The sequence below is a fragment of the Nesoenas mayeri genome (assembly GCF_963082525.1).
Source record: "Nesoenas mayeri genome assembly, chromosome: 3".
NCBI lineage: Eukaryota > Metazoa > Chordata > Aves > Columbiformes > Columbidae > Nesoenas > Nesoenas mayeri.
Genome location: NC_137544.1, coordinates 70,911,574 through 70,939,185, shown reverse-complemented (window position 1 = coordinate 70,939,185; position 27,612 = coordinate 70,911,574). Strand labels below are relative to the sequence as shown.

Genomic DNA, 27,612 nt, shown 5'->3' with positions numbered 1-27,612 from the left:
TAAAGCAAACTGAGTTATGCTTGTTAATGTAGATCAAGCAAAGAGCTTTCACAGGGCACTTAGGTTTGCTTTCTTAGCCTGTTTGCAACATTGCTTTGAGTATTGTGTGGAAAATTACTTTTTCTCAATTGCTACTTGTCCGTATAAACCTTTGTTATCTTTGTTCCACACACCACATCCATATGAAGCCACTAGTAAACGCTATTAAAAGTTTACAACAAATATTGCAAGAAAATTGGAGGCCAGATTTCATAGTCATGCAAAGAGAAAAATGTTGATTTGAACCTTTGGAGAGCTAGACCATCACTTTAGCCTTCTTGTTTTCCTTTAAGCCACGCCATGGGGATGGTTATAGAAACAGAGTGTACTAAGGAAATGCTCATGTTAGTTTTAATGTAGATAAACTCTACTACTGAGGGCAAGATAGTTACGGTAGCACGGAGATCTGAGTAGGCAGGTACCAAAGTACCTGCGCAGATGGTGAGCTGTTTGATGTAGCCTACATTGAGCTCCATGACACTGTGGCAACTTTGTTCTCAGCACTTGGGCTACCTTGATTATTTCCAGACAAACCATTGCCATACCTCTTTTCTGTAATGTAGTTTTAGGTGTCCTCCCATATTCACTGCAAATCTGAAGTAGGGGTTTGCATGTCAGACTGGGAATATCCTGCTTCTAAGTTCCAGTCATTGATGTCGATCGTTGAGCTGTATACAATACGGTGGATTATTAGCTTTCTCCAAAATCTGCTTTTGTTAGAATGATGGATATCACTGACTCTTTGGAATCTTTTGGTCTCAGAAAATGATTTTATGGGGGTATATTGTGTATGACAGATTTTGTTAAATATAAAATATGCTTGGAGCTGAGAAAAGTCATCATATATGTCATTATGCGGTAATGTTTAATTGTCTAACTTGTTTTTTCTTCCCTTCCTTATAAGTAATGTAGTAACATACTTAGTACTGCATCATAAAAAAGATCTAGTGAAAAATGAGCAAAGTGACAGGTGTGATCTCACCTTTTGTTGCTTGCAAGGGCAATAGAATGGGAGAAAGCAGTATCTGATTTACTGAACCTGTCAAAGTAGGGGCAGCAGAAGGTATTCCTCTCCTTTAAAAATAATACACAACAAGTTATGAACTCTGTTATTGTTAGCTTCTACAGCTAGATTGCCTTTTCACGTTAAGAAAAAATAATTCCGTTAATATGGGGTGAAACTATGTTCCCATTTTAAACAGTCTGTCTATCTAAATTTTATAATTTCAAGGTTTTGGTTTTGTTTTCCCAAAACATATGAAGGTCAACAGTCTTGCAAAGAGCTCTCTTGATTGTACCTCTCCTGAAGACATCTGTTGGTAAATAACATGTATCACTATTTGTTTACAAAATAATGCTGAGAAATCAGTAGATTAAATGTTTCAAACTATGAAGTATGCTGCAGCCTGTACTGATGTGTTTTACAGCTCTTGCTTGCTTCATGCATTCAAGGAGCTGGGGCTGTTTAGCCTGGAGAAAAGGAGGCTGAGAGGAGACCTTAACACTGTCAACAACTACCTGAAAGGAGGTTGTAGCATGGAGGGTGTTCGTCTCTTCTCTGAAGTAGCAAGTGATAGGACAAGAGGAAATGGCATCAAGTTGCACCAGGGGAGGTTTAGATTGGATATTAGGAAAAAATTCTTCATGGAAAGGGTTGTCAAGTGTTGGAACAGGCTGCCCAGGGAAGTGATGGATTCACAATCCCTAGAGGTGTTTAAAAGGTGTGTAGTTGAGATTCTTAGGGACATGGTTTAGTGCTAGAGTTAGCTTATGGTTGGACTTGATGATCTTGAAGGTCTCTTCCAACCAAAATGATTCTATGATTCTGGGGTCTGAGTATTCTTTTAGGGGCAGGGGGCCAGGAAGCAGACTTAGAGATGTAAGCTATAATACTGAAATACGAACCTCTTGACCGTTCAAGTGGAAGGCTGTGTAATGCCATTCATAAAATCAGTCAGGATCCATTCTATAATAGCAGTAACGGGAAGACCACACTATTTTTGTTTGCAGATGTGTTTTTGAAATATTTTCTTTTTGTTGCTGAGTATTCTCTTGTCATGTAATGGCATGTGCCCCAGTATCCCACTGTTGAGTTGTCTGAATTATTGTCCTACAAGCTTGTGTGTGCATGACCACATATGAGCATATACAGTTTCTTTCTATCGTATTTGCTCTTATGGTTGATTTCCCTTTTGAAGCCTCCAGAGAGTCCAGGTAGATCTCTATCATCCTGAAATGAGTTTTGCCCTCAGAAAAGTATTAGTTTCCTTTGCTTTGACAATGTCGATATTTTATTAGAGTAGAAGTTGTCTCCTCCGAAGTATCATATACTCTGATTTGTTAATGCCTTCCTCCAGCCTGTTTCTTAATACCTCTTTATATCTGTTGTGTACTCATGGCAATACTGTACAGTTCCCCACTGAGACCGAATCTTGCTTCTCTACTTTAATTTGGAAGGACTGAAGGAGCCAATCACTGCAGTAGGTTCTCCATTATTTTGCTGGTAGAGTAAGGTAATGTTTTTGTTTTCTGCATTCACCACAGCTTGAACTCCCTTTTTTCCAGTGAAGTTACATTCATCACTATGAATAAGCCCTCTGCAGTGTATAGTACATACCTCCATATTTTGTCTGCTACCATTGACTGGCTATATCAACTAATAACATTCCAGTCCCTCTGATTTTATGCCACTGGCAAGTGTAGTTACCCAGTTTTCAGAGTGGTTCAGGTATTGACAGTGAGCTTTAGTGCATCAACCAAGACTATAAATACACACTGATTGCAGGCATGCTGTGTGAGTGCAGAGCTGGTCTGTACGTGAAGGTGTGTGACTGAACAGCATCTGCGCATGGCCTTTAGCGGAGTTCCTAATTCAAGCTAAAAGGGATATGGTCTGTTAAGACCAGCTCTTAGTTTAGGAGAAAGAGATTGCTTTCTGGGAAAACAGATGTGAAAGCATCTTTTGATAATGATACTTTCTGTCTAAGACTGGTGAAAAGCTAGAGAGGCACTTAGCCTGTTCTTTAAGGAAAAGAACATCTTCTCTGTCACAACCTTTGTAGAGGTGGTTTGGTTTTGTTTTGCTTTTGTTTTCCTCCTTTTGTTTTTTTTTTCCCCTCCGTTCAGATTCCTGATCTGAAGAAGGGTGATGGTGATAGCCTGCAGACTGCAGAGGGGTGGCAGGGAAGCAATAGGAAGTGAACCACATTCTGTTTGGTGTCTGGCATCTTGCATCACAGAGTTTCTAGCACCTTTCATTAGGCACTGAATCTGGCCAGCAGGCCTCCTAGATTCCTGAACTGGGGTAAATTTGAACTGTGTATGAAAGTACTTCCATATGACATGACTCAGGAACATCATATCTAATGATCCAAGTCATAGCACAGAGTATGAAGACATTCGTGTTGTACAAGTTTGGTACTACAGTTGTTTATTCATGAAGGTGAAAATAGCGATTAGAGGATCAAATTCTTAAGAGACGTATATTTATAGTAACCTCATTTTAGCTATGGGGCTGATTTTAATTACTGAAGTGGTACTAAATCTGAATGGTAGTCTCTTGACCCTATGTCACCCTCCAGAAAAGATGCCCATTGATCATCATCACCAGTTATAAATGCAAACTAGCAGTAACCCAACCCTATCTGGGGAAGAACACTACCTCCTGCAGCGAGGATTTCAGCAGGTGGCCCAGTGAAAGTATCTGGTATCTGACTAACTTTTCATAGAAGGATTTCCAAACCAGTAGATAGCAATATTTCCTTTCAGCAGGTACTTGTGTTTTTTCAGTGTGACACTTGAGATAAAAGAGGTTCTGAGTGCACACGCTTGGTACTCTATGGCTCAATGGTTATTTCCTGTGATTTGTTCACAACTTTCAGGTTAAGACTTCTTATTTGAATATTATGGTTTTTTCTCCCTTTGGAGACTGTTGCAAGGTAGCAGGGTCTTGTTGGGCAATTGGAGTGTATGTTGCTGAATTTCTTTTACATCAATCTTGACGTGGCCTATGCTGAAACATGTTTCTTCCAACACCATGTTCAGAAGTAGTAATCCTTTAACTCTGGACAAGAAACCAAATGGAACTGTGTGCAAAACAATTCTTTCATCTGCTTGGCTTTGGGGAGGCAGCTATGCTTTTGCCAGACCCATTTCAGTCCTTGCTGAAATAATATTTGAAACAAAATAAGGAACCACAAAGGGATAGAGGTATAAGAGATTACAGTGCAATTGTTTGTGAGTCTATTGTTTTGCTCTTCTGTTATCCCACTTCTGTTAGTATTTTACCTCTGTGTGCTTTTTCTGTACTCAAGTAAATTGCACTGGAGTGGATATAACTAACATTTCCTTTCTCATGGTGTTAAAGTGGGAAGTACGCTTCAGTCTGATTATTCTTCAGTTCACTTAGCTGTGTTTCTAAATTGAATCTCCAGTATATTGCATCTCTGAGTGTGGGGTTTTCATTGAAAGTTAAAAAACAAGTGAGCTTCCTAATACATGAGTGTTTTTCCATTGTACATAAATTTCTTACTGCTCATTTGTACTTATGTGGATTCATTAAAAGAAAAGGATCCAGGAAACAATATACACTGCTAATGATTTTGATGAATGAATGTTGCTGCTGCCTGTGTTAGGTAAGGAAATAGAGTGATGTACAGATTTAATTCCTTGCTGTCACTTATAAAGCAGCTTACCCTTGTTTTTCAGGAAAGCATGGGAGATCTGCAGCTCTGAGTCTTTTGACAGGGGCTCTTACTGCTGCGGTAAAGGAGCTCCTTTCCTGTACTACCCTCAAATGCTGCAGCGAGGCTCTTATTGGATTTTTTTTTTTTTCCTTTAAACAAATGCATACAATTCCGTGACATATTCCCGGCTTTTCCCCTAGCTCATATCATGTCTTATCTGAAGATGTGCAGTGTGCTAATACTCTGCAGTTTGCTGAGGACTCCATACAGCCAAGCTAGGTAAAGAGAACTAAAGAATATATTACTTTCTTCAAACTCGAACCATTTCTCTGTAGGGCCTGTGTGACAGACTTTTGTGATACTATTTTTTGTAAAAGATAGGGAGAGGGATCTTGACCTTGCAGTATTCGGAAAAGTGCTTTCATTGGCTGGATTGGGTTATCTTTTCAGAAACTGAATGCAAACTGATCTCAACTGAATTTTTATAAGAGTCGCCCTACCCACTGAAATATATAAAGTTTTATTATTTGAACATGTATTGCCTTTTGTGCTTGTGAAGGAGGAAAATACACAGGCGAAATAGCTGACATACTTCTTTATTTTCCAGACGTTCTTAGTTTATAGAGAGTTTAGAATTGACACCACCATACCTCTTCCTTTTAGTATGACACTATGTTTTCACTATTTTTTTAAATGCTGAGGGTTCAGAAAATGTCTAATTGGATTGAAGCTCACCATGAAGTCTGTCTTCCTAATGCCTTCATAGGCTCTGACTCAGTGCTAGAAATCTGCATTAATTCATGCTTAAAATTCAAGGTTTCCCGAAAGGTGATTTCAATTTCCTTAGGTGTATGGTGACAGCTTGTAGCTTTCTGTAGGCGTATGCTGTCCTCTGGTGAGAATTAGAAAGGCTGGAATGCCAGATCCATGAGTACAGGTTTTATTCTTATAACAAGTGATAGATTTCCTCATGTGGAAAGCAAATGATGGTTAAGAAAGAGACGATTATGCAAGTGCAGGTGCGCAGAAGGGCAAACAATATTGCAGGAGCATCCCAAGCTGTGTGGGTTACACTATTGGACTTAGTGACTTAATGAGGAAGACAAGACGATATGAAGACAGGACCTGATGTGTGCTACTGCTCAGTGTATGTGCCATGTAAATAAGTCCTTGAAAAGCTCTTTCTGTATGTTGGAAAGATGGGAATTGGACCTGTATTAAGAGCAGTGGTATGCCAGGTTCTTCTGTGTTATGTAGCATATTGGAGTGCCATAGTAACCTTCAGGACAGCTTTTCAAAGGTGGCTCCCATGAAGAATGTGAGAAGGTTGAAAATACTGTTGAGTACTTAGTCCCAAATGGGGTGGGAATGATCATGCTGTCTCTAGCCTTCAGACAAAGAGTAGGGATGCTGGTGTCTGTCCTTTATTTCTAGCTTCTGACATTTCTCTGTTGCTGCAGAAAAGTTGTGTAATCATGATCACATTTTTAAACAGGGAAAATCAAAAAAGGGATAGGAAGGTTGTCCGCTCTCATATATGAACAGTCCCTGTTGTGAGTGCTTTTGTAGGATGTCTTTCTTGAGACGTGAAAAATACATGTTAGTAGAAGAAATTCATGGGACCAACTTGGCTGTCTGGAAGGGCACTTTTACTGAATTCTGGTTTTACAATTGGAATGTCATTCCTGCTGCTGCCTTTGGTGACTCATGAGGTCTTCAGCAAGGAGTCATGTGCTAGCTCTTCGGGACAGTCCTGGTGGACAGAGGAGCAGAAGGATGTGTCTGATTGATTGTCACCTGCACTGACTGGTCCTGTTGCCACGAGGAACTGCGGGTATGTTGAAACATAGGAGTATTGCTAAATTCCTTGGGGAAGAATGGTAAGCGGAGCCTTCAAATGTGAGACAAATATCTCTGACACGTGGCTGTTAAATAATTAATTTCCATGAAGGGTTTGAAAAGAGCATTTCAAAACACTGACTACTGCAGATCTGTGTTTGTTAAACCCATTGTACTTGGAAGGCTGGCTTTGTTCCACGTGCTCTGTAACTTGGAGAGAAGCAGCTATTTTGTAGGCAGATTGTGTAGGGATAAAAGACAGAAAAAAGCTCTGAAATGAAATGTTTGAAGTGTGCAGCTGCTTTTTTCTGAAGGGAGGGTTGCTTTTAACTTTCAGCATAGAGGTAGTTTAAAAGGAACAGTGGCTAAAAAAATGAACAAAACTTGTTTCCATGTTCTTCTACCCCTCTAGTTCAGGGCTACAGCATCCATTGAAACCTCTTGTTTCAAGAATACATATGCTGACCTAAAATTTCTTTTGCATCTGAAGAAGAACATTGTTTTACATTTTGTGGGTGTCACACTAGAAAGAGAGAATCTATTTGGTCAAGCTTGGGTGATCAGTGTGCATTTTGAGAGGGAAGTCAATATGGGAATGGAGCTGGGAGGAGGCTGGGAAATGAGGTGATGTGCCAGTGCACTTGCAGTAACTGGAAGGGTCCTGTGCAAGTCTTGTGCCCAGATCAGAGCAGCCGGCTCAAATACTGGAGACGTGCCTTCACGTACAGGTTTTAACCACAAATTCTCATTTCCTATCATAGCCCCTATGAGGATCTGAAATACTGTGACTTTCAGGATACCTTGAAGGCGTGTGCATTTAAGATCTCACATTAAATCTGATTCTGATCTTGGTTCCCAAAGCAATTATAGCTTGGCTGTGTTACAGAAACGCAGGCTTGGCTGTATTAAATGGTCTGTAGTTTATCTCATTTGGTATGTTTCATCTGAGAAAACATTGATGACACTCCATCAAAAAGGGTGAAATGCTTTTTATCAATAAAGTGTTTGTTGTCTTAATTCTGTAAGAAAATGAAATGGATTGTGTTCACGGAGCTGAGGCACAGCAAGGACCAGAATTATTATTCTGTAATGTTGGCCTTCAAAATTACAGCCACAGTGTTTCAATAAAACAACATATGTTTCACAATAAAGCAACATATGTTCATGCATGTGTACATGCAGGTTTTAATTCTATGACTCTGCAAGCACTGAGGTTAAATTGCCAAGAAGATCAAACCACAGATAAAACTTTAGCTTTCTAATCGATGTGACAAGTCTAATCTTTATTTTGTATAACTCAGCATGGTGTAACAGTGACTACACTGGAATCGAGGATTATTTTCATGCTAGTTGAGGATCTGGCTAACTTAAGTAAATGTTAGTGTATATTTTTTGGGGGGGAGGAGGAGAAAAAAAACCCAACCTGTGTACCATCAGTCTTCAGAAACTAATGCTTAATTATGACTAATGCAAAAATCACATTTCAGTTTAAAGCTGCATTCAATTCTTATAGTTTACAGAATCAGCTGGGGGGGAGGGGTAGGATTGGCTTTTTTTGTTTGATTGGTTTGGTTTTCAACTATGTAATATATAATCCTCTCTCCTAATCTGTGATTTTTATCTTGAAGATATGTAGACAAATAAGAAAGTGTTGGAAGGAGGTGCTTGTTACCACTTTCAAGTGGTTTCTCTGTTCATATGTTGAGATTCCAAATGGCACATTTATGAAGTGTGTTCTTTTCAGCATATTCTTTGCCAGTCACAGGCTACCTCTGCATAGAGCACACCTTTGAACAATTATCAGTGAGCTCGGCTTTCAGCAGCCTGTGTGTGCCCTTGTGCTCTGTAAAAGAATTGCTGTCTTACCTTCCTCCCTGGGACTGTGTCTGTGGGCTGTGTGCCATACTTTGGCTCTCTATAAGGTGAGCAATGGCACGTGGGCTCTGTGGTCACCCTGGAACCAACCTGGGCATGTGAGATGAAACCCTGCTTCCTGGCCACATTCCTTGTTGAGTTGTGTGGGCTTTTAAAAATTTTTTTTTTAGTAAATAGCCAGCTCTGGTTTGAAAATCAAAGTGTATTTTAAAACAGAGGTCTGAATCTTGTTTTAGATTTATTTTTCCTTTGCTGTTTGGCTATTTTTTCTTAGTTAAAAGAGAGAGACTTCCTCTTTGGGTTTGGAGCTAGCCCCTTGATCGGGACCGTCTGGTAGATGAAGCTCTTCTCCCTACTCTGCATCTTACTCTGCAAGAGGATGTACCTCTTGCACAAAGTTCATACATCAAAGTGTTTCTTGCTGAACTTTAAGGTCTGCTTCCTTGCCCCTCTGCTGTACTGTGTCAAGGAGTCATCATGTGTGCTGCAACATCTGGATTTGGAGGACTCTGGGTTGACTTCTTCCTCATGGGAGCCTCCTTGAAAGCTTCACCCCACAGAGCCAGGCTGTTGGAGGAGCCTTTGAATGGCATCTGTCTGGATTGTTGTCTTCTGTTCCTGTGCTGTTTTTTCACAAGCTTCTCAGTCACACCCTTGGCAGTAAGAAAAAAATAGGAAGGAATGATGCTCGCAGCAACCTAGGTCATGAGTGATTTCTGTCCTTCAGTTGAACTTGCTGACATTGCTTCTTCCACTTTGTCAAACTACATGCCAATTCCAGTTGGAAAAAGATCTGAACTGCTAAGAATTACACAGTTTTCAAATAACAGGCCCATAGTGAGACAGGACTGGAGTACCCCTAGGTCCTTCCTGTCCCTTGGTTCTGTTGTGGTGCAAGCTATTGCAAAGACATTGAAGCAGCATTGTTGATAACACAGGAGGTTATTGTCTAAGCCTTCACATAAGGTCAGTAAATTTAAATGCTAAATAGTGCTTATTTGCACTGGTTTTCTGCTTTCCAGCTCTTTAGGCAAGACTTAGAGAAGATCCATATGGCCTGCACAGAACCTCAGAGACCTCAGGCACAGTGCCAGCTGGCAACCTCACAGCTCTACAGGCTGCCCCTGATAGGTCTGATACAGCAACCAGAACTGGTGCTTCTCTCAATTTCAAGTGGCTGAAGTCCTGTGAGAAGCCCAGATGGCCATCAGGGCGAGTTGATCTTAAAAAGCTGTAAGTCTTCCTAATGCAAAGACGAAATGTCAGCCTGCCGGAATTAAAGCAGAGTATTTCAATCGGTTTTAAATCAGTATTGTCTATGGCCTAAAGGGGGGGAAGAGGATAACTTTGTCTCCGTCACCTAGCAAGCAGATAAACACTGCATCCAAGTCAGTGAGTCGCATGGGTCCTGTGCATCTTTAATTTTCAGTGAACTGGGGCAAGAAATGTGGTAAAGATAATTTAGAAATTAATTCTCTAGCTAAGTTCAAGGAAATCACCCACTTTTGCAATAGGCTGCCTTCTTTGTTCTGGGATTTCTGTATGCTTTTAATCAGTTTGTAATGGGAAAAGATTCTGGTACCTGATATACTTTGTGTAATATTGCATCCCCCACTTAAATCTTGAAGTTTTCTATGTTTTTCACTGTGATTCTTTTGTGCTAGAAATACTTGTGATAAAGTTGAAAGAAATATCAATAGTGCATTTGCATCTGATTGTGATACCTCTCTACCCCCGAAATGCACACACCTTGTTTGCATTGTGGGTCTTTTTTTTTGCTACTGCTGTGACAAGTCAGATCGTGCCTTTTAAAAGAAACAATAGCTATTACTTCTGTACCTATTTGAAATGATGTGTCTGGCTGCTACTTTTCATAATTTTAAAGCCTCGAGTAGGAAAATGTCTTGGTTACCAGACAAGCACATCCTGCCTTTTGTGACTGTCAGAGGCTGCCTTTTTGGAAACTGAATGAAAGAGCGTAGACTATGAGCCTGATTATTATGCAAAGTTGCCATGTACCATGTGAGCTAAACCTGTGTTTCCTAGGAAAATTATTCAATGCAAATAATTCTAAGAGTACTACAGTGTTGTGGGAGACATGTGAAAGCAAGAAGGTAGTTACGTTACGTCTGTGCCCAATCTTTTTGCAGTGTTACACTGAGCTGCTGGGGCTAGAAAGGAGGAAGCCAGTAATGCTTTTTTTTTCTTTTGCGGGCACCCTTTCAGTTTGGGCAGTGAGAGGCTAACAGGCCAGCTAGTGGTGCCTTCATGTCCTCACCTGCTGGAGCACATGAGCTGCAGGCTGGCTGAGCAGGTTGCAATGTTCTACCTGTGGATCCTTTTTCTAACTTCCTTGCTGCACTTAAGTTTTGAGGAAATATTAATGCAAGCACAATCAAACTAAATGTGATGTGCGAGGCACTCGTGGCCTTACCTGTGGTGTAATATTGTTGTGTACTTCGGATGTATGTCTTTCTTAACAGAATGTACTATTTCTGATTCATATTATATTTTTTGTAAGAAAAAGTGGAGATTTTTGTTTATTTATGTATTTGGATAACTTCAGTTTGAGGGGTTACATGCTACACTCAGTACAAAAATCACAGCTTTATGTGTACTTCAGAGATATATTTGAACTGTAGTACTTTATTTTTAATTCATGAAAGCCATTTGTTTGATTTGTAGTTTCTTGCCTTATTGTCCCTTTAAAGAACATTTTGTAAAAGTCACTGTTAGGGATTAAGAAGCTAAAATAAGCACCGGGACATAGTTCTTGTCTCTCAGATGTCACATGGTGAGGTGCTGTTAAGATTACAGGCAGAGACAGGGAATTAGTGGAATGCAAGTGAAAATGAGTAATGGTTTTGTTCTGAACAATGTTCTCAAAGTGACAGAGGTTCCATTACTATTCACCATTAACTCTGATGATATAATACAGGTACTCAGTCAGCTTTTTGTTTCCCATCCTGCAATTCAGATAGAATATGTTGTGCACAAGAAGACTGAGTAGAAGTTATCTGCCTTAACTCCTAAAAATAAATTGTTTGTACCTTATTATTTCTGGTAATATGTGGATATTTCTTATGAGTGCGCTAGTTATCTGAAATCAAAAGCAAACCACAAATATTAATGGAAAGGTACAGAAGCCTTAGATGCCATGACCCCTAGTTTTCTTGTTCTGATGTTCTGAAGAGACAGCAATTCATTCTTTTTATGTTTACACTTCTATGAAATGGTAACTAGAGGTTTTATTTAAAAGCACTGCAGATTTTCTTAGGATTTAAATTAACCTTTGCTCAGTTTTCTAAACAAATACACTTCTTTTCCAATTTCTGATAGAGGTTACTTTCTGTGGCACCTGGTAGTCTCTTTTATCATCAATCATTTTTCTGTGAGTAACTGAAAATGCAGGTTGAACATGTTGAAGGCATGGATTTAGAGCAACAAATGTTTCTCTTTTGGTATGCCATTTTGTTCTGAAATGCTTTCTTTCAAAAATCAGTGTTTTTGTTTGCGTTGAAACTAAAGAGGATAAACTTGCTTTATGTAGAAATTAAGACTTTTGTAAGAATACATATTAGGATAAGAGAAATTATGTGAAAATAGATTTCCTTCCTAAATATATGAGTTAAGCATGGAAGATTGACTTAAGAGTCAAATAACTTTCCTAATCTTTAGATTATCTAATTAGTACATATAAGCAATGAATATGGCAAAAAAAAAAAAGTCGCATGAATGTGTGGGCTGTTGCTGAGTGAAGGTGTGAGTTCTCAGTATGGACAGTGTTGATAGTCCTACAGTTAAGGAAATGCTAATGCTCCCTTGTGTTGAAGTCAATTGTGATTGAATATATACAAGTTAAGACTATCACATCTATTAACTTGGTTCATGTTTGCTTTTGTGCATGCTTGAATTTTCAGGTCCTGGCCCCCCGGAAAGTGATTTTCAGCTGAGAACTCCTTTGGGAAGGGTTTCTGGCTGGTGCTGCCCTGCTTTAACAAAAGCCTTTGCATATTGCTGTGAGATACCAGCTTCTTCCCTGTGGTACCCTGGCTCTGCAGTGTGTTTCTCAAGCAGTGATTGAAGACAGGAGACATTGGTCTATAAGACAGTCTGGTTAGAAAATTTCAATTTTTTTTCTAATGACGAGAAATAGGACTAGAAAGGAGTTCCTATATCACTGAAATAAATTCACACTGTTTCTAGCAGCAGTATAGTATACTCTTTTTAAGATGAATCTCGTTCAATTTATAAAGCTGTTAGATACTTTTAATCTGCCAAAGCAATTAGAATAAGCTTCAGAATATCAGATACCTGTATTTTCAGTCACTTTATTTCTTGTGCCAGTGTTATTTAGCTTAAATTGTTCTTTTTCTGCACTGTCAACCTCCCGTGTCCTTAAGCCACATTTGTGGGGAGCAACCCAGTCCTCTTTCAGCATTTGTTTGATAGCTTGAGTGAGCCAAGCTTTTCTAGTTCTTGGTTATCCCGATAGCCCTGGTCTGTATCTGCTTCATTTCAGCTTTTCCTTTCTGAGCATGGATGTCTGGTACTGATGTGCTGGCCCAGAGATTATTTCAGTAGGGCAATGTGGTGTTCTCTTTCTCTCCAGGAACAAACATCCTAACGCCATCTTTTTCCTTCTTAGAGCTGCATAATACGAACAGAGCAGCAGCTCTGAGTGGCAAGCTAATGTTCCCAGAAATCTCTTTCCTCTGTCGTTTCCAAATTATGACACTCTATTTTATTAGTCCTGCAGCACGTCACACAGTTATCTCTCCTATCAAAATTAATTCAATTTCTGTTACCTTGCCTCTCAAGGTCATCTGATTCTTAAAATGTTTCTTTGTATCATCTACAAAATTTATTAATTTGTGCTGTCTGTTTTAGTCCTCAGGAATACTTCAAGAAGATCTTTCTTTATCCAGGTCGACCAAAAGAAACCAAAAATAGATAGCTGCATTTCTTAGTTTAGTTCTCCTTTACAACTGTTTACTGATCTTCAGTTTCTCTTTGGTTTAATAGCAATTTCTTTTATTGTACCATATTAATTACTTAGTGTAGCCTGGGTGCGTTAGACTTGAAGTCTCTCTTTTGTCGATAATCAGAGTTAGCAGATTATGACATATAGACCTGACTCTGAAAAATTATAGAGGGTTTTTTTCCTGAATTCCAACTCTTGCAGACATCTCTTCTGAACAACTCTTTTGTGTTGTTTTTGTTTTCATTCCCGTGTAGTACTGAGACCTGGTTACTGTGTGTGTAGTTACTCTGATGATGTATCTGCTCACCAGTCTAAGTATTAGTAACATGTCTCTTCTCTGTTTTTAAAAACATGGTGCCATGCTCAATCTGAAACTTTTTTTGATGAGACTTCATTTTGTCTCTGATTTAGTATTCTAGGAGTTAATCTGTGTCTCCCTGAGCTCAGCTTTGTTAGATTATGAGTTTTACATTACCTTTATTTTCATACTGCTTCCTTGTCAAGAGTCTTCCTTCTTGCTTCTCATTGGTGGTACTGAGGCACAAATGTTAGTTTTGTTGTTGAGACACTCTTGCTTATCTAAAGAAATTTCTCTCATCCTGGCTAGAAATAACTGAACAACTGTCTTAGTCATTAGCTGTAGACATTAGTCTGCTCACCATTCAAAGATAGAATTTGATCATCAAGAGTGAACTCTTTATAGTGGTACTGGGTCTAGCTGGTACGGATTTTTGTTTTGTTTTGATAGCCTGTATGGTGCTGTTCTTTGGATTTGTAACTAAAACAGTGTTGATTAACATGCCAGTGTTTTTTCTGTTGCTGAACAGTGCTTGTGCAGCATCAAGGCTTTCTCTTTTTCCCACTCTTTCTGCCTCCCCAGCAAGTAGTTTGGGGGTGTGCAAGAAGATGGGAGGGGATGCAACCATGATAACTGACCCAAACTGACGAAGGGCATATCCCATACCATATAACATCATGTCCAGCAATTAAAACTGAGAAGGAGTGTGGTTTTTTTGAAGACAGCCGTTATTTGAGACATGCTGGGCATCTTTCTGATAATGGGAGGTGGTTGCTTTTGCATCACTCATTTTGTTGTTTTGTTTTGTTTTTTTTTCTCTTTCTTCTTCCTCTTTCCTTTGCTTATTAAACTGTCTTTATGTCAACCCATGAGATTTCTTGCTTCTGATCTTCGTATTTGTGCACTGCGGGGAGTGAGCCGAGTGGCTGTGTGGCACTTAAGTGCTGATCAGGATTAACCCACCAAGAGTCCTTTGTCACACCCACTTTGGGGCCACACAGGTGAGGAGGTGTTTCAAACAGGGAAGAGAATAATCTGGATTCTTCTGAAAGCTGATTTTGCCATAAAACAGAGAAGAGTCAAAGCACATTCATGAGAGATCCAGTTTTGAGGAATAATATGTCAAGAAGGGTGTTGTAACATCCCAGTCCTCTGGTGGTATAAGAATATGAGGCCCACAGCCCCTGAATGGAAAGTATATTAGCAACATAGGAGGGGATGTGAGCTGCTTCAGAAATACTAGGTAGAGAAGCATGGCTCTTCCTAGCTCCTTGGGTTAGCTGCTGACTGATTTTTATCCCATAACATATGTTTCTCTCAAGTAATATAGAAAAAAATTCCCTCCATAATGAAATGAAGTATGGGGTTTATCAGCAGACTTCTGGGTCTATCCCAGTGGGATGGGTTATTCGTCCATTGCTCTCCTCTCCCATTCACTTAAATCCGAAGTGGGCTGACTTACTCATACTGTTTTTTCACAAAAAGAAATATCATGGCCTCAGTTATTGAGAAACAAGAAGCAAAAATCTACTTTGTTTAAAACTTAAGTTGCAGCCTTGACTTGCACTTCCACTCTATCTCTCCTAGCCTTTAGGCACCATGCAAAAGTTTACTAATATATCAGGTGTTTCTTCTGATCTCTGAAATCCTAGTCAAAACTGGTAAAATTCTTTAACTGGCTGTGCTCATCTAGTGGCTCCTGTGTTTAACAGTATTTGTGGCTTGCAGTGGATGCACTGTAACCATTTTTTCTTTTGCTAAGCAGTTCCTCTGTGGTGATACTCCTGTGCACAGTAGGAAAAAGCCGATGATGTTTTGGGCAACAAGAAACTACATCCAGAAGAGATGCGACTGCCGCGTTTCATGCTCATACAAAGCAAATGTTGGTGTCATGGGAACGTGCCAAGCAGCATGTTGTCTTTCCCTGTTTGTTGGCACTAACTCCTTTGATCAGCACATGCTATACTGACCTCAGTCATTTGTGGCAAAAGCAGCACATTGTCTTTGTTGGAATAGAAGACTGGTGGACAGAAGTATGTTAGAAAAATTTCCTGCAAGCAAATGCTGAAGTAAATGGGTTTCAGAGCCTGAATATATGAAAGGGCCAGGCTGTGTTTATCTTTTTCCTTGCAAGCACATCCGGTTTTGATGGGTGGGGAATTAAGAGTCATCATTTCTGCCTTCCTCTCTGTTGGTGATTTCTGTCCCTAAAAGCACAGCCATGTAATTCATTGAATCGTTATTCAAGGGAGTTGCTTACAGGATCTCCTGTGGGGACTGGGGCAGCCAATAGAGAAAGGTTTTTGGCTTGCATGCATGATGTCCTCCCTTTTGCTGCAAAACAGCTTTAAAGACGCAGAAAAAAGCCCAAAGATAATGATGATTAAATCAACAACGGGGGTAAATTGGGTGGGGGGGGTAGGTGATGGGCGGTGGTGCTGAGGCAAGGGGCGGCTGGATTTTGGGTTTCTCTTCTGTTTAAACCAGTTGACTTATGCATTTTCCTGTGGTCTGAAGACCAGGACCTCTGTCTTGGAGTGGAGCAGGTTTCTCCATTACACCTCGCTGGTGCTCAGATGCACACCTGTGTGTATTGCTCAGTGTAAAGAATGGGAGGGAATCTGAAGCTGGAGAGCTGATGCCTTGTCTGTCTGGCTCCATTCATGTCTTCCCTCTCATCTTGGGGAGAAGTGAAAGGCATTGCTTGACTTTCCAGCTGCAGTTTTTTTCCCCAAGAACTTGCTTTATGTTGCCATCACAGGAAATACGTATATGTTTTTCTATAATAATAATAAGTTATTTGATTTTTTTTCTTGTAGATATGTGGTAATGTTCGAGCTCTGAGCTCCGATTGTTACATGTACCTAATCAGTGCAAGTTTACAGCAGAACTCCTGCCTTCAGTTTTTCCTCATAATTACTTGTAGCTCCTGCAGAGAAGGGAATAGAGACCAGAAATAAGTGACCGGCCAGGTTAGATGGCATGATTATGCTGAACACTAGAATAGCCTGTGTAAAGAGGCTGTGGGGTCATCAATACTTAGAAGTGTCTTGAAAACCTCCTAGGTAGCTTTGCAGTTAATATAGTAGGTATCGTTCAGGGTTTTAACCCTGTCTTTTGTACAGAGAGGGCTTTTGAGTAGTTCAGAGAAGGAAATAGATGTGCTTTTCTTAGTTATGTGTAGAATTAATTATTTCTATGGAAAATACGTAGGAGATGTGCCTAATAGATGTAGCCCCAAAAATCTGGAAAGGCGGTAAGTTATTATTTAAGTCATTCTTCTACAGACAGACATGGACTGGACTATGCTGTCAGTCTGTCTTTAGCCTTATTTTTACCTTTTTTGGAGGTGGAGGAGGGGACACAATACTTTCCCCAGTCTTCTCTGCACTGTACTTGTTTGTCACACATCACACTGTCTGGTCCTTGAAAAGGTGGTCACAGCTTGTTCATTTGTCTTGCTTTTTGTTTGTATTGGAGAGTTTACTATGCTTTTACCATATATTCCCATAAGAATTTCATAAGTTCTCTTTCTTGGTGCTACCTTAATTATAACCTTATAGGCTAAAGAAAATTAAGAATGTCATAGAAGGAAGCAGTTCTGTTGCTTTTTAAAAAAGGTTACATTCTTACTTGAGATATTCAAATTATTGTACTTACTGAATCAATACATAACTGTGCTTTTAGTTGCATTTTAAAAAAGGCATTTTTGGTTAATCTTGTAAGCAAATGTTTGATGGCTTACCAAGAACAGTTAGCTAAAGGAGTTACTAACAAATTCTATAGAAGAACAATGTTATACTGTTTTAATGACTCATTCTTGCAAAACTTTGAGGTAAATATAACAAGCCTCAGTAAACTCTGTGTGTGTTTCCTTCTTCAATGTTTTTCATATAACTAGTTACCATTTGAGTCAGCCTTGGGGGTGTTTTCTTTTTGTTCTATTCATGCAGGCATTGAGGCAGTTCAGATATGTGCAGTGAAGAGCTAGGAAGCTGGCTACTCTGCCAGGAGGTAGGGGCCGTTCTGTGTAGCAGAGTGAGGAGTTTTTAGTTCCAGAAAGGCAGAAAACCTCAACATTCTTAAGCAGATAGAGTATCCATATTAGGCACCTGAAGGCATGTTTTCTCCACACCATCAGCCTCTCCCAAAGCTAGATGTAACATACTGCAAGGACTCTGTCTGTCTTCAGAGCAGGGATGAGAGACTTCAAATACTTCTGGTTTTTCCCCTTCCTTTGCATTAGCTGTGTGGAAGCATCGCTGGATGCGAGTGAATGTTAATTTCCCAACTTAGCTGTGATGTTCAAACTCCAAAACCTCATGAAAGGAGCTGGGGAGAAGCTTTAGAAATCTTGGACCAGCCCAGGTTGGGAGCAAGATAATTTTTTTCCTCCTGTGTATAGATTATAGATTTTATTTTACTTATCCAGTCTGACTGGTGTACAAAGAGGAGGAAATGTGCACTGATTGTCTACACTGTGGGGGAAGGGGAGTGTGTATGAGTGACCTTGTGCTGCTGAGCCACCACAGCAAGTTTCTGGGTAATAAATTTCTGTGGCAGGTTGTGGAAGTAAGCTGGTGGCACGATGCAAGAGTAGTGCAAACTGACACTACTAATCATTGCTTGAGAACTACAAAGAGAAAGGAGGCTGGGAAGAAGGGGGAAGAAAGATTAGGGAAGAAATGAGAACTTAAAGGTCGACAGATGGTATTTATTGTATGTAATACAGAGGCATTCAGTGCCTTCTTTGTGTTTCTGCAGCATCTGTGTGAGCACATCAGTGACAAATGGGCATGCAAGGTGAGGAATAGGGACCTCCAGCATTTATTCACACAAACATCCTGCTCATGTGAAACCTGAAGAATCTAACCATGTTGTGAAAAATGCATTTGTGATTCGTGCTAAGATGTTTAATGTTTACAGATGTAACCAAATGAGGCACTGGCTCTGAACCTGGAAAAAGCAAAAGGTGGTTAAGTTCTATGTAAAAAGTTATGAAACTTGTTTATGAAGTTATATTGATAGAGGGAACTAACATTTTAAGGGTTAACCAACCACATAATAAGGGCCTACTAATGAACTAACACTTTAAGCCACATAATGAATATCTAGTTTAGAGCTGTATGTAACCAATTGTGTTAAGAAAAAAAAAAACCAGAACCTCATTGAATGCCGAGATAAGAAGTTTTACTGCACCAGCTGTAACCTTGAGGAGACAAGATAGCCAAGATTTACAGCAAAAAAGAGGCGCCAGTCTGATTTCGGTCGACTTGGCAGCTTGGGTTCCAGCCAATTCATCATAGTGAGCCAAAGGTAAAAAGTTCACTGTGATGAAGCTGAAGGAGCCTTCATCCAAAGACCCTCAAAGACCGCTCCTCAAAATCACCAAGTGACACTGCGCAGGCGCAACAGGGGAGGGTCAAGGAGAAGACTATGGAAATGGTTATCTGAGACTCATTTTAATAAGAAGCAGGGAAAGGTTATGAATATGTATGGACATTCCTGGGGTTATTATGGATATGTAATACCTTACTGTATTTAAGCACACTTCTTATTGTTAAAAGGCGTGCGTGTTGGGCAGAGCGAATCCCCTGCGCACCCTGCGCTGTTTTGCTTATGCTCTAATGAACACGTGTTTAAGGAATACAATTAAGGAGTTGGATTAAACGTTGTTTATCCATAGGAAAAGCATAAGTTGTTTATTTCAATGTATAGAAATATTTTTGTCTATGCTTTTTTGAAATGTATTTGTGATTGAAAATATGTAACTGAAGAGCTCTATGCATGTGGCACACCTGTGTAATGAGATTTGTGATGTGTTATTAGATTTATTTAAAGTTCTTAGAAAAAGAAAAAAAACTCATGACACTTAGAGTGGGATGGATTTGAGGCTGTTTTTTTCTCAGGTAAACTTGGCTTTTTCTTCAAGAGGCCCTACAGTCATCATCTCTATTTGTTTGTTTTAGGCAAAAGTTTTAATGTCAGCATCATTAAGATAGAGAAAATCCCACCTGGCAGTCATCTCTTCTACTTGGGTTCCTAGTTAAGCAAAAGACAAACTAATCCCATCAGTAACATCCTTTATTTTCTGTGATTGTGATTTGCACCAGGATGGGACTGTAGATTCTGTAAAGTTTTGTAAATTACACAGAATCACAGAATCGACTGGGTTGGAAAAGACCTCAGAGATCATCGAGTCCAACCCTTGGTCCAACTCTAGTCCGTTTACTAGATCATGGCACTAAGTGCCATGTCCAATCTCAGTTTAAAAACCTCCAGGGACGGCGAGTCCACTACCTCCCTGGACAGGCCGTTCCAATGCCTGACCGCTCTCTCTATAAAGAATTTCTTTCTAATATCCAGCTTTCTGATAGTACAGTGTCGATTTTTTTTCCCCCGGTTATTATTTGATTGTGGTATTATTTTTTCTCTGTGTTTTGAGGAGTGTAGTGCTTTTATTCCCAAGACCAATCGAATAGAAAGCTACACCCTTGGAAAGATTAGCAGGGGAAGTCTGGAAGTGCAGCCATGTAAACACTTGTGTATTGCCATAGCTCTCTCACTGAGATGTGAACATTGTTGGCTTTCATTGGGAAGTCAATTTCCAATCAGGGAAAACATTGTTTGGTTAATCTATGGCAGTTTAGGTCTCTCTCTGCATCTCTGACTATTGTTTTGATGCATAATAGCATGCACTGAATAATATGTACTCCTGCTACATGAGTAGTTACCAGCTCTGATTAGAAATAAGCAGGGGGACTGGCAAGTCAGTCCTTTATCTGTACTGTAAACATGGCTTTATCATATTAAGGTGACGTTATTTGAGTAGAGATTGTCTATTAGCCTGATTGTAACACTCTTAGATAAAATTCGTTCCTGTCACTAATACCTGTTTTCCGGTGTACAGTACAGTGTCATCGAAAAGCTTCAGGCAATTAATTTTGCTAATGATGATTGAAGACGTAGATGACTTGTTCCTAGCTGTTTTCAGTCACTAGTTGAGGCCAGTGGGGGACCTAAATTGAAAGGATTTCAGAAGTGTCTCGGAGACTGACGTGGTTTTCATCTTCCCTGAGGTGAATGAGGATTTGCGGTGCTTCTGGATTTTCCTGAAGCCAGGAGAGCATCTTGGATGTCTCATCCTTCCAGGAAAGACATTCATATGGCACAGACATGCTCTGAGCAGGAGATATGTTTCACTTGGGAAAGGATAACCCCACACATTAGACCTTTGCTTTGGTACAGGAATTTTGTAAGAGCTTTGACAGGAAGCAAACGTGTCCCTTAATTCCTTTTCTGTCTTGACAGACAACTCTCATTTGTCCTCTTGTCCCCCAGCTCAGGACATGGGTTGCCTGAGAAGAGCCACTGCTCTTAGATTTTCTTTTTCCATTTCCATGGAGATACAGCTCTCAAAGCTTGTTGGCTTATTGACTCACTTCAACTTCCCATGCCCCTGACTGGAGGGACTTTGCTAAATAAAGGTTTGATAAGCAAGTCTTGCAGTCAGGCTTATAGTTACAAGTGAAACAAATAAAATGCCTGCTTCTTGCCTGTGCTTGATAATGGAATAAGCAAATAGGAAGCTGAAAGCTGTATGATAGTCACTAGGAGACTGCTGAGAAACTGCTCTCAGCTAGGTAAGTATGGCTGTGTTTTGAATGGTCCTCACTGTGCTACTGATCCTGGTATCATTTCTTACATGTCGGTTTTGGGAACAAATCTGGGTGCCAATCCAGAGTGATTTTTGAGGTTTCTAACAGTAATTTCCCTGTTTCCCCACCCAACTGTACCCTTCTTCTGCCCCATTTGTTTCATCCGTTCATCAACTAAGGGATGTGCAGATAGTTACACTATTAATAACTATTCTTGGCTCTGCACGCTTAAATGTCAGCCACCCACCTTGTCTTTGGTTTGGGGATGGATGTTCTTGATACAGTCTCAGTTATTTGCTTTACTTTGGGTGATTGATAACACACCTGTCAAATGTAGAGTGCATCAGATGTAGCAGGGCATATGACTGTTACTTCTGGCAAGTTGACAGGATGATGCATAAGTGTACATGTAACAGGCCTAGTTGCAGGTGTCTTGTCCAAACTGCTTTCTGGTCCGTAATTGTGCAGTTTTTAGGGGAGCTTGAGGACATGTATGTGTCAGGAATAAGTATGTTTGTTTCTCCTACAAGCTCGTTCCATTCTTCATTTAATTTTGTTGTATTATTCTAAACCATTAAATGCTAATTTTACATGTGGTGTGTAGCATTGATTTTGCAGTTTTCAAAAAAATGAAACTCCTTTTTCTCAATATCACTGTGGAAAATTTCTGCTCCCTTTCTCCATGCAGTCTCCTTATTTCCCTTTTCTTCCCTGTCCCCCTACCTTCTGGTAACAAGATGTGTGGCTGCATAGTTTCAATTTAATTACAGCCCCTTCTGTGCCTTGCACTGTTGAGGTGACTGATGCTTTATAACATGTTACTAATTTGTGGCTTTGCATATACTACATACATTCATATATTTCTTGTTCTTTATTCCAGAGATGGTGATGTTGCTGGAATGGTGGTCAGGCACCCATTGCACCCTCTACACTGACCCAGAGAATTACCACAAGTATGGGAAGGAGAATGCCATCGTAATCCTTAACCACAACTTTGAAATCGACTTTCTCTGTGGTTGGAACTTTTGTGAAAGATTTGGGGTCTTGGGGGTGAGTTTTGTTTAGCAGTCAAAATAAACTTTGTCTTTTTGGATGTGAGGGAGAAAACCAACAACACCACCACCCAAACAACAGAAACCAAAACAAATTGTGGTTTTGAAAGTTAACAGATCTGTGCTCAAATTTCACTCAGCCACTGTCCAGGCTTAAAGAAGTGACCCTAAAGCAATGCAGTGCAAGTATGTGGAGTACTGAGACAGGATTGCTTGGGCATTCACAGAAATTCTGAAAGCATTGCAGTTAAAGCTGTTGAAGGAGATATTTTTTTAACCTGTGGAGGTCATTACAGTTGTTTCTGTCTGTGCTTGCTAGGTGACTGTTACGGTTCGTTGTACTGCAGAAAGATGAGCTCTTCTGTGATTCTTTCCCAGTAAATTGTAGAATTTGTTTGCTTCCCGTGGTGTAGTCTTACAAATCAACACAGTGAGAGTTTGAATGATGTAGTCCTTGTCTCTCAGAATAAGATGCCATCTCAAGTGAAAGCATTAACCAGGTTATAGCTAGTAACAGATAGGAAGGAATGAGTTATCTGTAGTTGAATACGCCATTACATTAGGCCAGGAGTACATGTACAGTTGTTTTCAGGGTTGTTTTTTTTTGTTTCCCCCATCAGCATATGGGAATGATTCAAGCCCTCCTGCTAAGCTAGCTTGACTTAATTCTGTTGTGGTAACAACATCCTGCACCTACAAAGGATTTAGATAAAGGGTTCCTCCCTCCTAAGAAAGCAGACTAATACCTGATTTTGGTGGTCTTCTGTAGCATCATCGTCTAACTTTGCCACTGCCTACTGTCAAAAGTCCTGACCTTGGACTGTGTGAAGCTGTGATGTTTTGTGACCTTTCCTTTGGACTCTTTACATTTTCTGGACATTTAGACACCATTCCAGTTACTTTCAAATTATAAAAATGAAAGTCTGCTTAAAAAAAAAAATAAAAAGGGGCCTTAAAACTGAAGGAAAATAAGCATAAATACCTTTCCAAAATGGCTGTTGGCTCCTGATCACTGAGAAGCAATTCTGCCGTCATATCTAAGACCTGAGCACAGAGCTGGAGGGTAGCATGAGACAGCAGGAGATGTAGGGAAGCCTGTTCCTGACAGGCAGACGTGCATGGCAGAAACATTCTCCCTTCTATGTGTCTATCTAACTTTGTAAGCCTAATGGCTACAGTTCTCTAAATAAAGCTGTGTTTTAAAGGACCAGGTGCTTCTTCAGAAAGCAGCATCGTAGTAAAATAAAGGATTATTTCTGTACAAACTGACAGGGGCTATAAGGTCAAAAATCTCATTTTACATTGGTGCTGTGTGGTTGGATTGAATCTCATTAGCTTTAATTTTTTTTTTTATCATTTCCCAAGATAATCAGGATTACATTTTAATTTTTTTATATTGTTCCCTATGCATAAGAAAACCACTAGGTAGAAGCATAATTGTTGAACAAGTACTGCACTGCACTAACTGGAAACACTTTTGCCTTTTTAAATGCTTACAGTTATTATTCAGTTTGTATTTTTTAAAATCATAGGATTATTTTAGGAACTGATATACAGTTTTTATTTATTTTTAATCTTTTTTTTTAAAGCTATTTCCATCTTCAGTAATGTACTGTGGTTTTACTTCCCAGGAACTTTTCAAGGAAGTAGTTCCATGTGCTCTCATTTGCGTAGGTCTCTTTACACAGCAAAGCAGTGCATTTTACTGTTTTGGCAACCTGTGAAGGTTCATCTTAAGCCAGGTTAAAATAAAAAATTGCAAATGACACACAATCAGTTCCCTGATTGGATTGTCTGTGTTGGCATACTGGTACTTGGCTTGGGGCAGCACAACAGTGGATGAATGCATAGGGATCAGGACTACAGCTTGGTTTGACTTTGTGCTGCATTACGTGAGTTTGCAGTGTGTGAAGTTTCAGGGTTTGGTGTGGCAGTGCGATTAGGAATGTAAGAACCATTATGCTGAGGGCTGATATTTGGTAAAAGGAGTTAGAAGAAAAAGGCAGGTGTCAAGAGAGATTTCTAAGTCGTGTCCCAGACTTCAGCATTTTGTGGCTTGGGGACTTTGTGAGCCAATGGGGTTTAATATTTAATGCTGTTTAATTTTATAATCCATGAAGTTTCTATGCAAAATTTAGGTATCTACCAACATCTTCTTAAGCTCATCTCAAGTTCACTGCTGCTGAAAAGACAATCTTGCACCTACCCTCCCACCTCTTGCTCAGGTGCTTGTGGACCCTGTTTGGCATGTTTCAGACACCCCTTCTCTGTCTCCTGCCTTAACTAATCCAATGAAGAAAGGAGAGATAACTGAGGAGGGTGAAGGAGAAAGTGAAGAGAGCCTAAGGCCAAAGGAGTTGGGACTGGTTGTGCTTGGCTGCAGCAGACAGACAGACAGAACGGAGTTGTTGTGCGACCCAGGTGTGCCCTGCAGCCCTGGCAGACAACAGCTGTGCTCTGAACAGTGCTCAGTATTTTACAGCTTGAACTTTTATTAAAGGAAGCCATTAAATGCTCTAATTTTTTGCTTGTTTTTGCTAATTTAAAAACAAAATTAAACTTCCTTAAGCCTGTCTTGCCCCTTCTGGCCCCAAAATAAAAGAAAATGTTTCCCTTTTCCTCTTTGTTTTCAATTATGATATGAAAATTGCCTCTCCTGGTCTTAGTTGGAACATTCAGTCTCTGCATTATTCTGCTCCTTATTTTGTCTCTGTTCTCCTGTGGTGGCCTTCTTGTTACTCCTTATAGCAAAGTTGCCGTAGTCCCAACAGGTTTATAATGCTCTGTCAATGTGGTTTTGTTTTGTCTATGTAGTTTTAGTGTTTTGTTTTGTTTTTTGCTATTTTTGGGAGTGGTGTAGTCTCTCGCATGTTGTTATTAGGGTTTTGAACCTGAGTCCTCTTCTAATTACTCAGTTCTTATACTTCGATGGCATGAGGTTCTCTGCTTTCAGGAAGGTTTTTAAGTGGCTATGGAAGAAAATCTAGCAAAAAGAACTAAAGAAGGTATAAGAATTTGAGAAGAGCATATGTGTGGAGGAGGGGCAAAATAAATTATGATTCTAACATTTATGTTATTTTTAAATTTTTTTCTTTAACCTGATACTTTTGAGGCACCCATTGAAAACGCTAGAAGGCACTGGGCTGACAGTGCTGAGTGAGAGACAGTGATCTGTTCATTTATAGTGGAGAAGGAGAAAACCACATGAAGCAGCAATTCTCTGCTCACTTTTGCTCTTCAGAGTTATCGTAGCCACTAAGACTGTCTTGCTAGCTGCAGTTTGACTCTATGCAGATGAAGTTGCTGTTGGAAATTAGAAGAAGGAAGCAAACTTCACAAAAAGTAGAAGTTGACAGGTGTTTTGGGCAAACCCATGTTCAGCCTGAACTATTAATCACTTACATGTGTATTCCACCTGTGTTTTTTTGTGAAGGGATCTTCCAGTTTTGTTTTCAGTCCTTGACACCCATCAGCTGCATGTACCCACCTCCTTGTGCTGCCAGTACTCAGTGGTGTGTGCAGGAGGGAGGGAACAGGGGGACTTGATGCCAAGTCAGCTGTGGGCAGTGTGGCTGACTGAGCCCTGACTCCTCCACACAGGGGTGGCTGCGCTGCCAGCTTGGCTTTCTGTAGAGTCAAAACCAGCACAGCCTCAACAGGACGGACCTTTGTGCACACTAGTGTTTCCTAATAAAAGTCAAGGCTGTTATTATGAGCCAGGGTGAATGTGATGGTTATGTTGTGGATGCTTTGCTTTTCCAGACCTTGCAAGTGCAGTGGCTGGGGGAGATGCCGTCTCCAGTGTCTGTGTGTTGCCCTGCTGTGGGAATAGGTGTCTTGGTGACAGGTCCCTGCACTCTGCTGTGCCCGTCCCTTTTCTCACCTGTCACATTCCAGTCGTAGAACTTAGCTCGTTCTTAGTGGTGGACAGCCTAGCTACTGTGTCAGCATTTAAACACATTAGTAGCCTTTAGTTGCTTCAAGGTATGTGCTAAGCATCCCTTTGGAAACGCTGGACACCAGAGTTTGAAATTGGGACATAGGCATGTGCTGAGGAGGGAGGTGTTATTCAGGACTTACATCAAAAGCACATTAGTATGCTCCCTGCCAAGCTTCACTGCATCCTTCTGCTTCGTTGTTTGATCTGACCAATCAGTGATAAAATATATTTTTTAGTAATTTTCATAAAAGCTTCTCTGAGATGAAGACATTTATAAATTATAAAATTATAATATATAAATTATAAAATTGTATGTGCTTAAAGTTAAACCTGCTGGTTTATCTGTTCATATTCTTGCATCAGGAGTTTCAAGTTATCAGTGCTGGTTGTCTTTATACCTCAGCAAAACATAAACATATTCAAAATGGCTCATTATATTGGCACCAAAAGAAGTACGTTTCCAAAAGAGGCCATAGGTTTTTATTCCTTGGCAGGGTAGACAAGGCAAAAGTCCATTATGAAAAACTAGTTGTTAACTATTTTGCTTTAAGTTTTTCATTAAAAATTGCTAAGCACATGTAATAATTTTTAACCGCAACTATCTGCTCTGTATGCCAGGAAACCCAAATTTTATTAAGAGTTGTTTCTGTTGGAATTTGCTGTTGGAAAAACTGAGCATGGCCTTAAGTATGGGTGTGAGAAGAGACTTTTGCAAGGTTATTGTGTGGGACTGATAGGTGTGTGAACACAGTAGTTCATTTGTACTTTTTAATATATTAATAGAAGTTATGCAATTGTTCATGCAAGCAGCCAAAACTACATTATTATTTGTATTTAACATGGCATCTTAGCATATACTTGGGCTTACATCCTCTAAAATATTGCTGTGTTACCTTAACAACATGGAAAAGTCTTATTCAATATGAAGTATTAGAAATTAGGAGCCTAACTAAATATCTGGAACCGTGGCTTTGAGGGACTAAAGCAAAATATCTTACCATCTTGATGTCCCAGAGAGTATAATAGGAAGGAGTGCTATATTTAAAAAATAGAGCAAACAGAATCATCAAAAGTATGTCAATGCTGAGGGCAGCCTGGTGAGCAAATCACTTACCAGGCAAATTGCTGCTGTTAGTGGTTTGCAGCTACAATGAATTTGTTTTGAAACCAGACATCCTCAGCTTGCAGGTTGATTTCATGCTGTTTATTGCATTCTGTGATCAAGAGGTATTGGATAACTGA

General features: G+C 39.9%; 1 protein-coding gene across 1 annotated transcript in view; it reads left to right on the top strand.

Moving 5' to 3' along the window:
- Positions 1-27,612, top strand: part of AGPAT4 (1-acylglycerol-3-phosphate O-acyltransferase 4) — a gene marked incomplete at both ends in the record, with an annotated part of 61,806 nt that overhangs the window by 5,973 nt on the left and 28,221 nt on the right. The window contains one exon of the mRNA XM_080342798.1: positions 22,259-22,428. Coding sequence (XP_080198924.1) covers positions 22,259-22,428 — 170 coding nt within the window. The remainder of the gene's footprint in view (positions 1-22,258; positions 22,429-27,612) is intronic.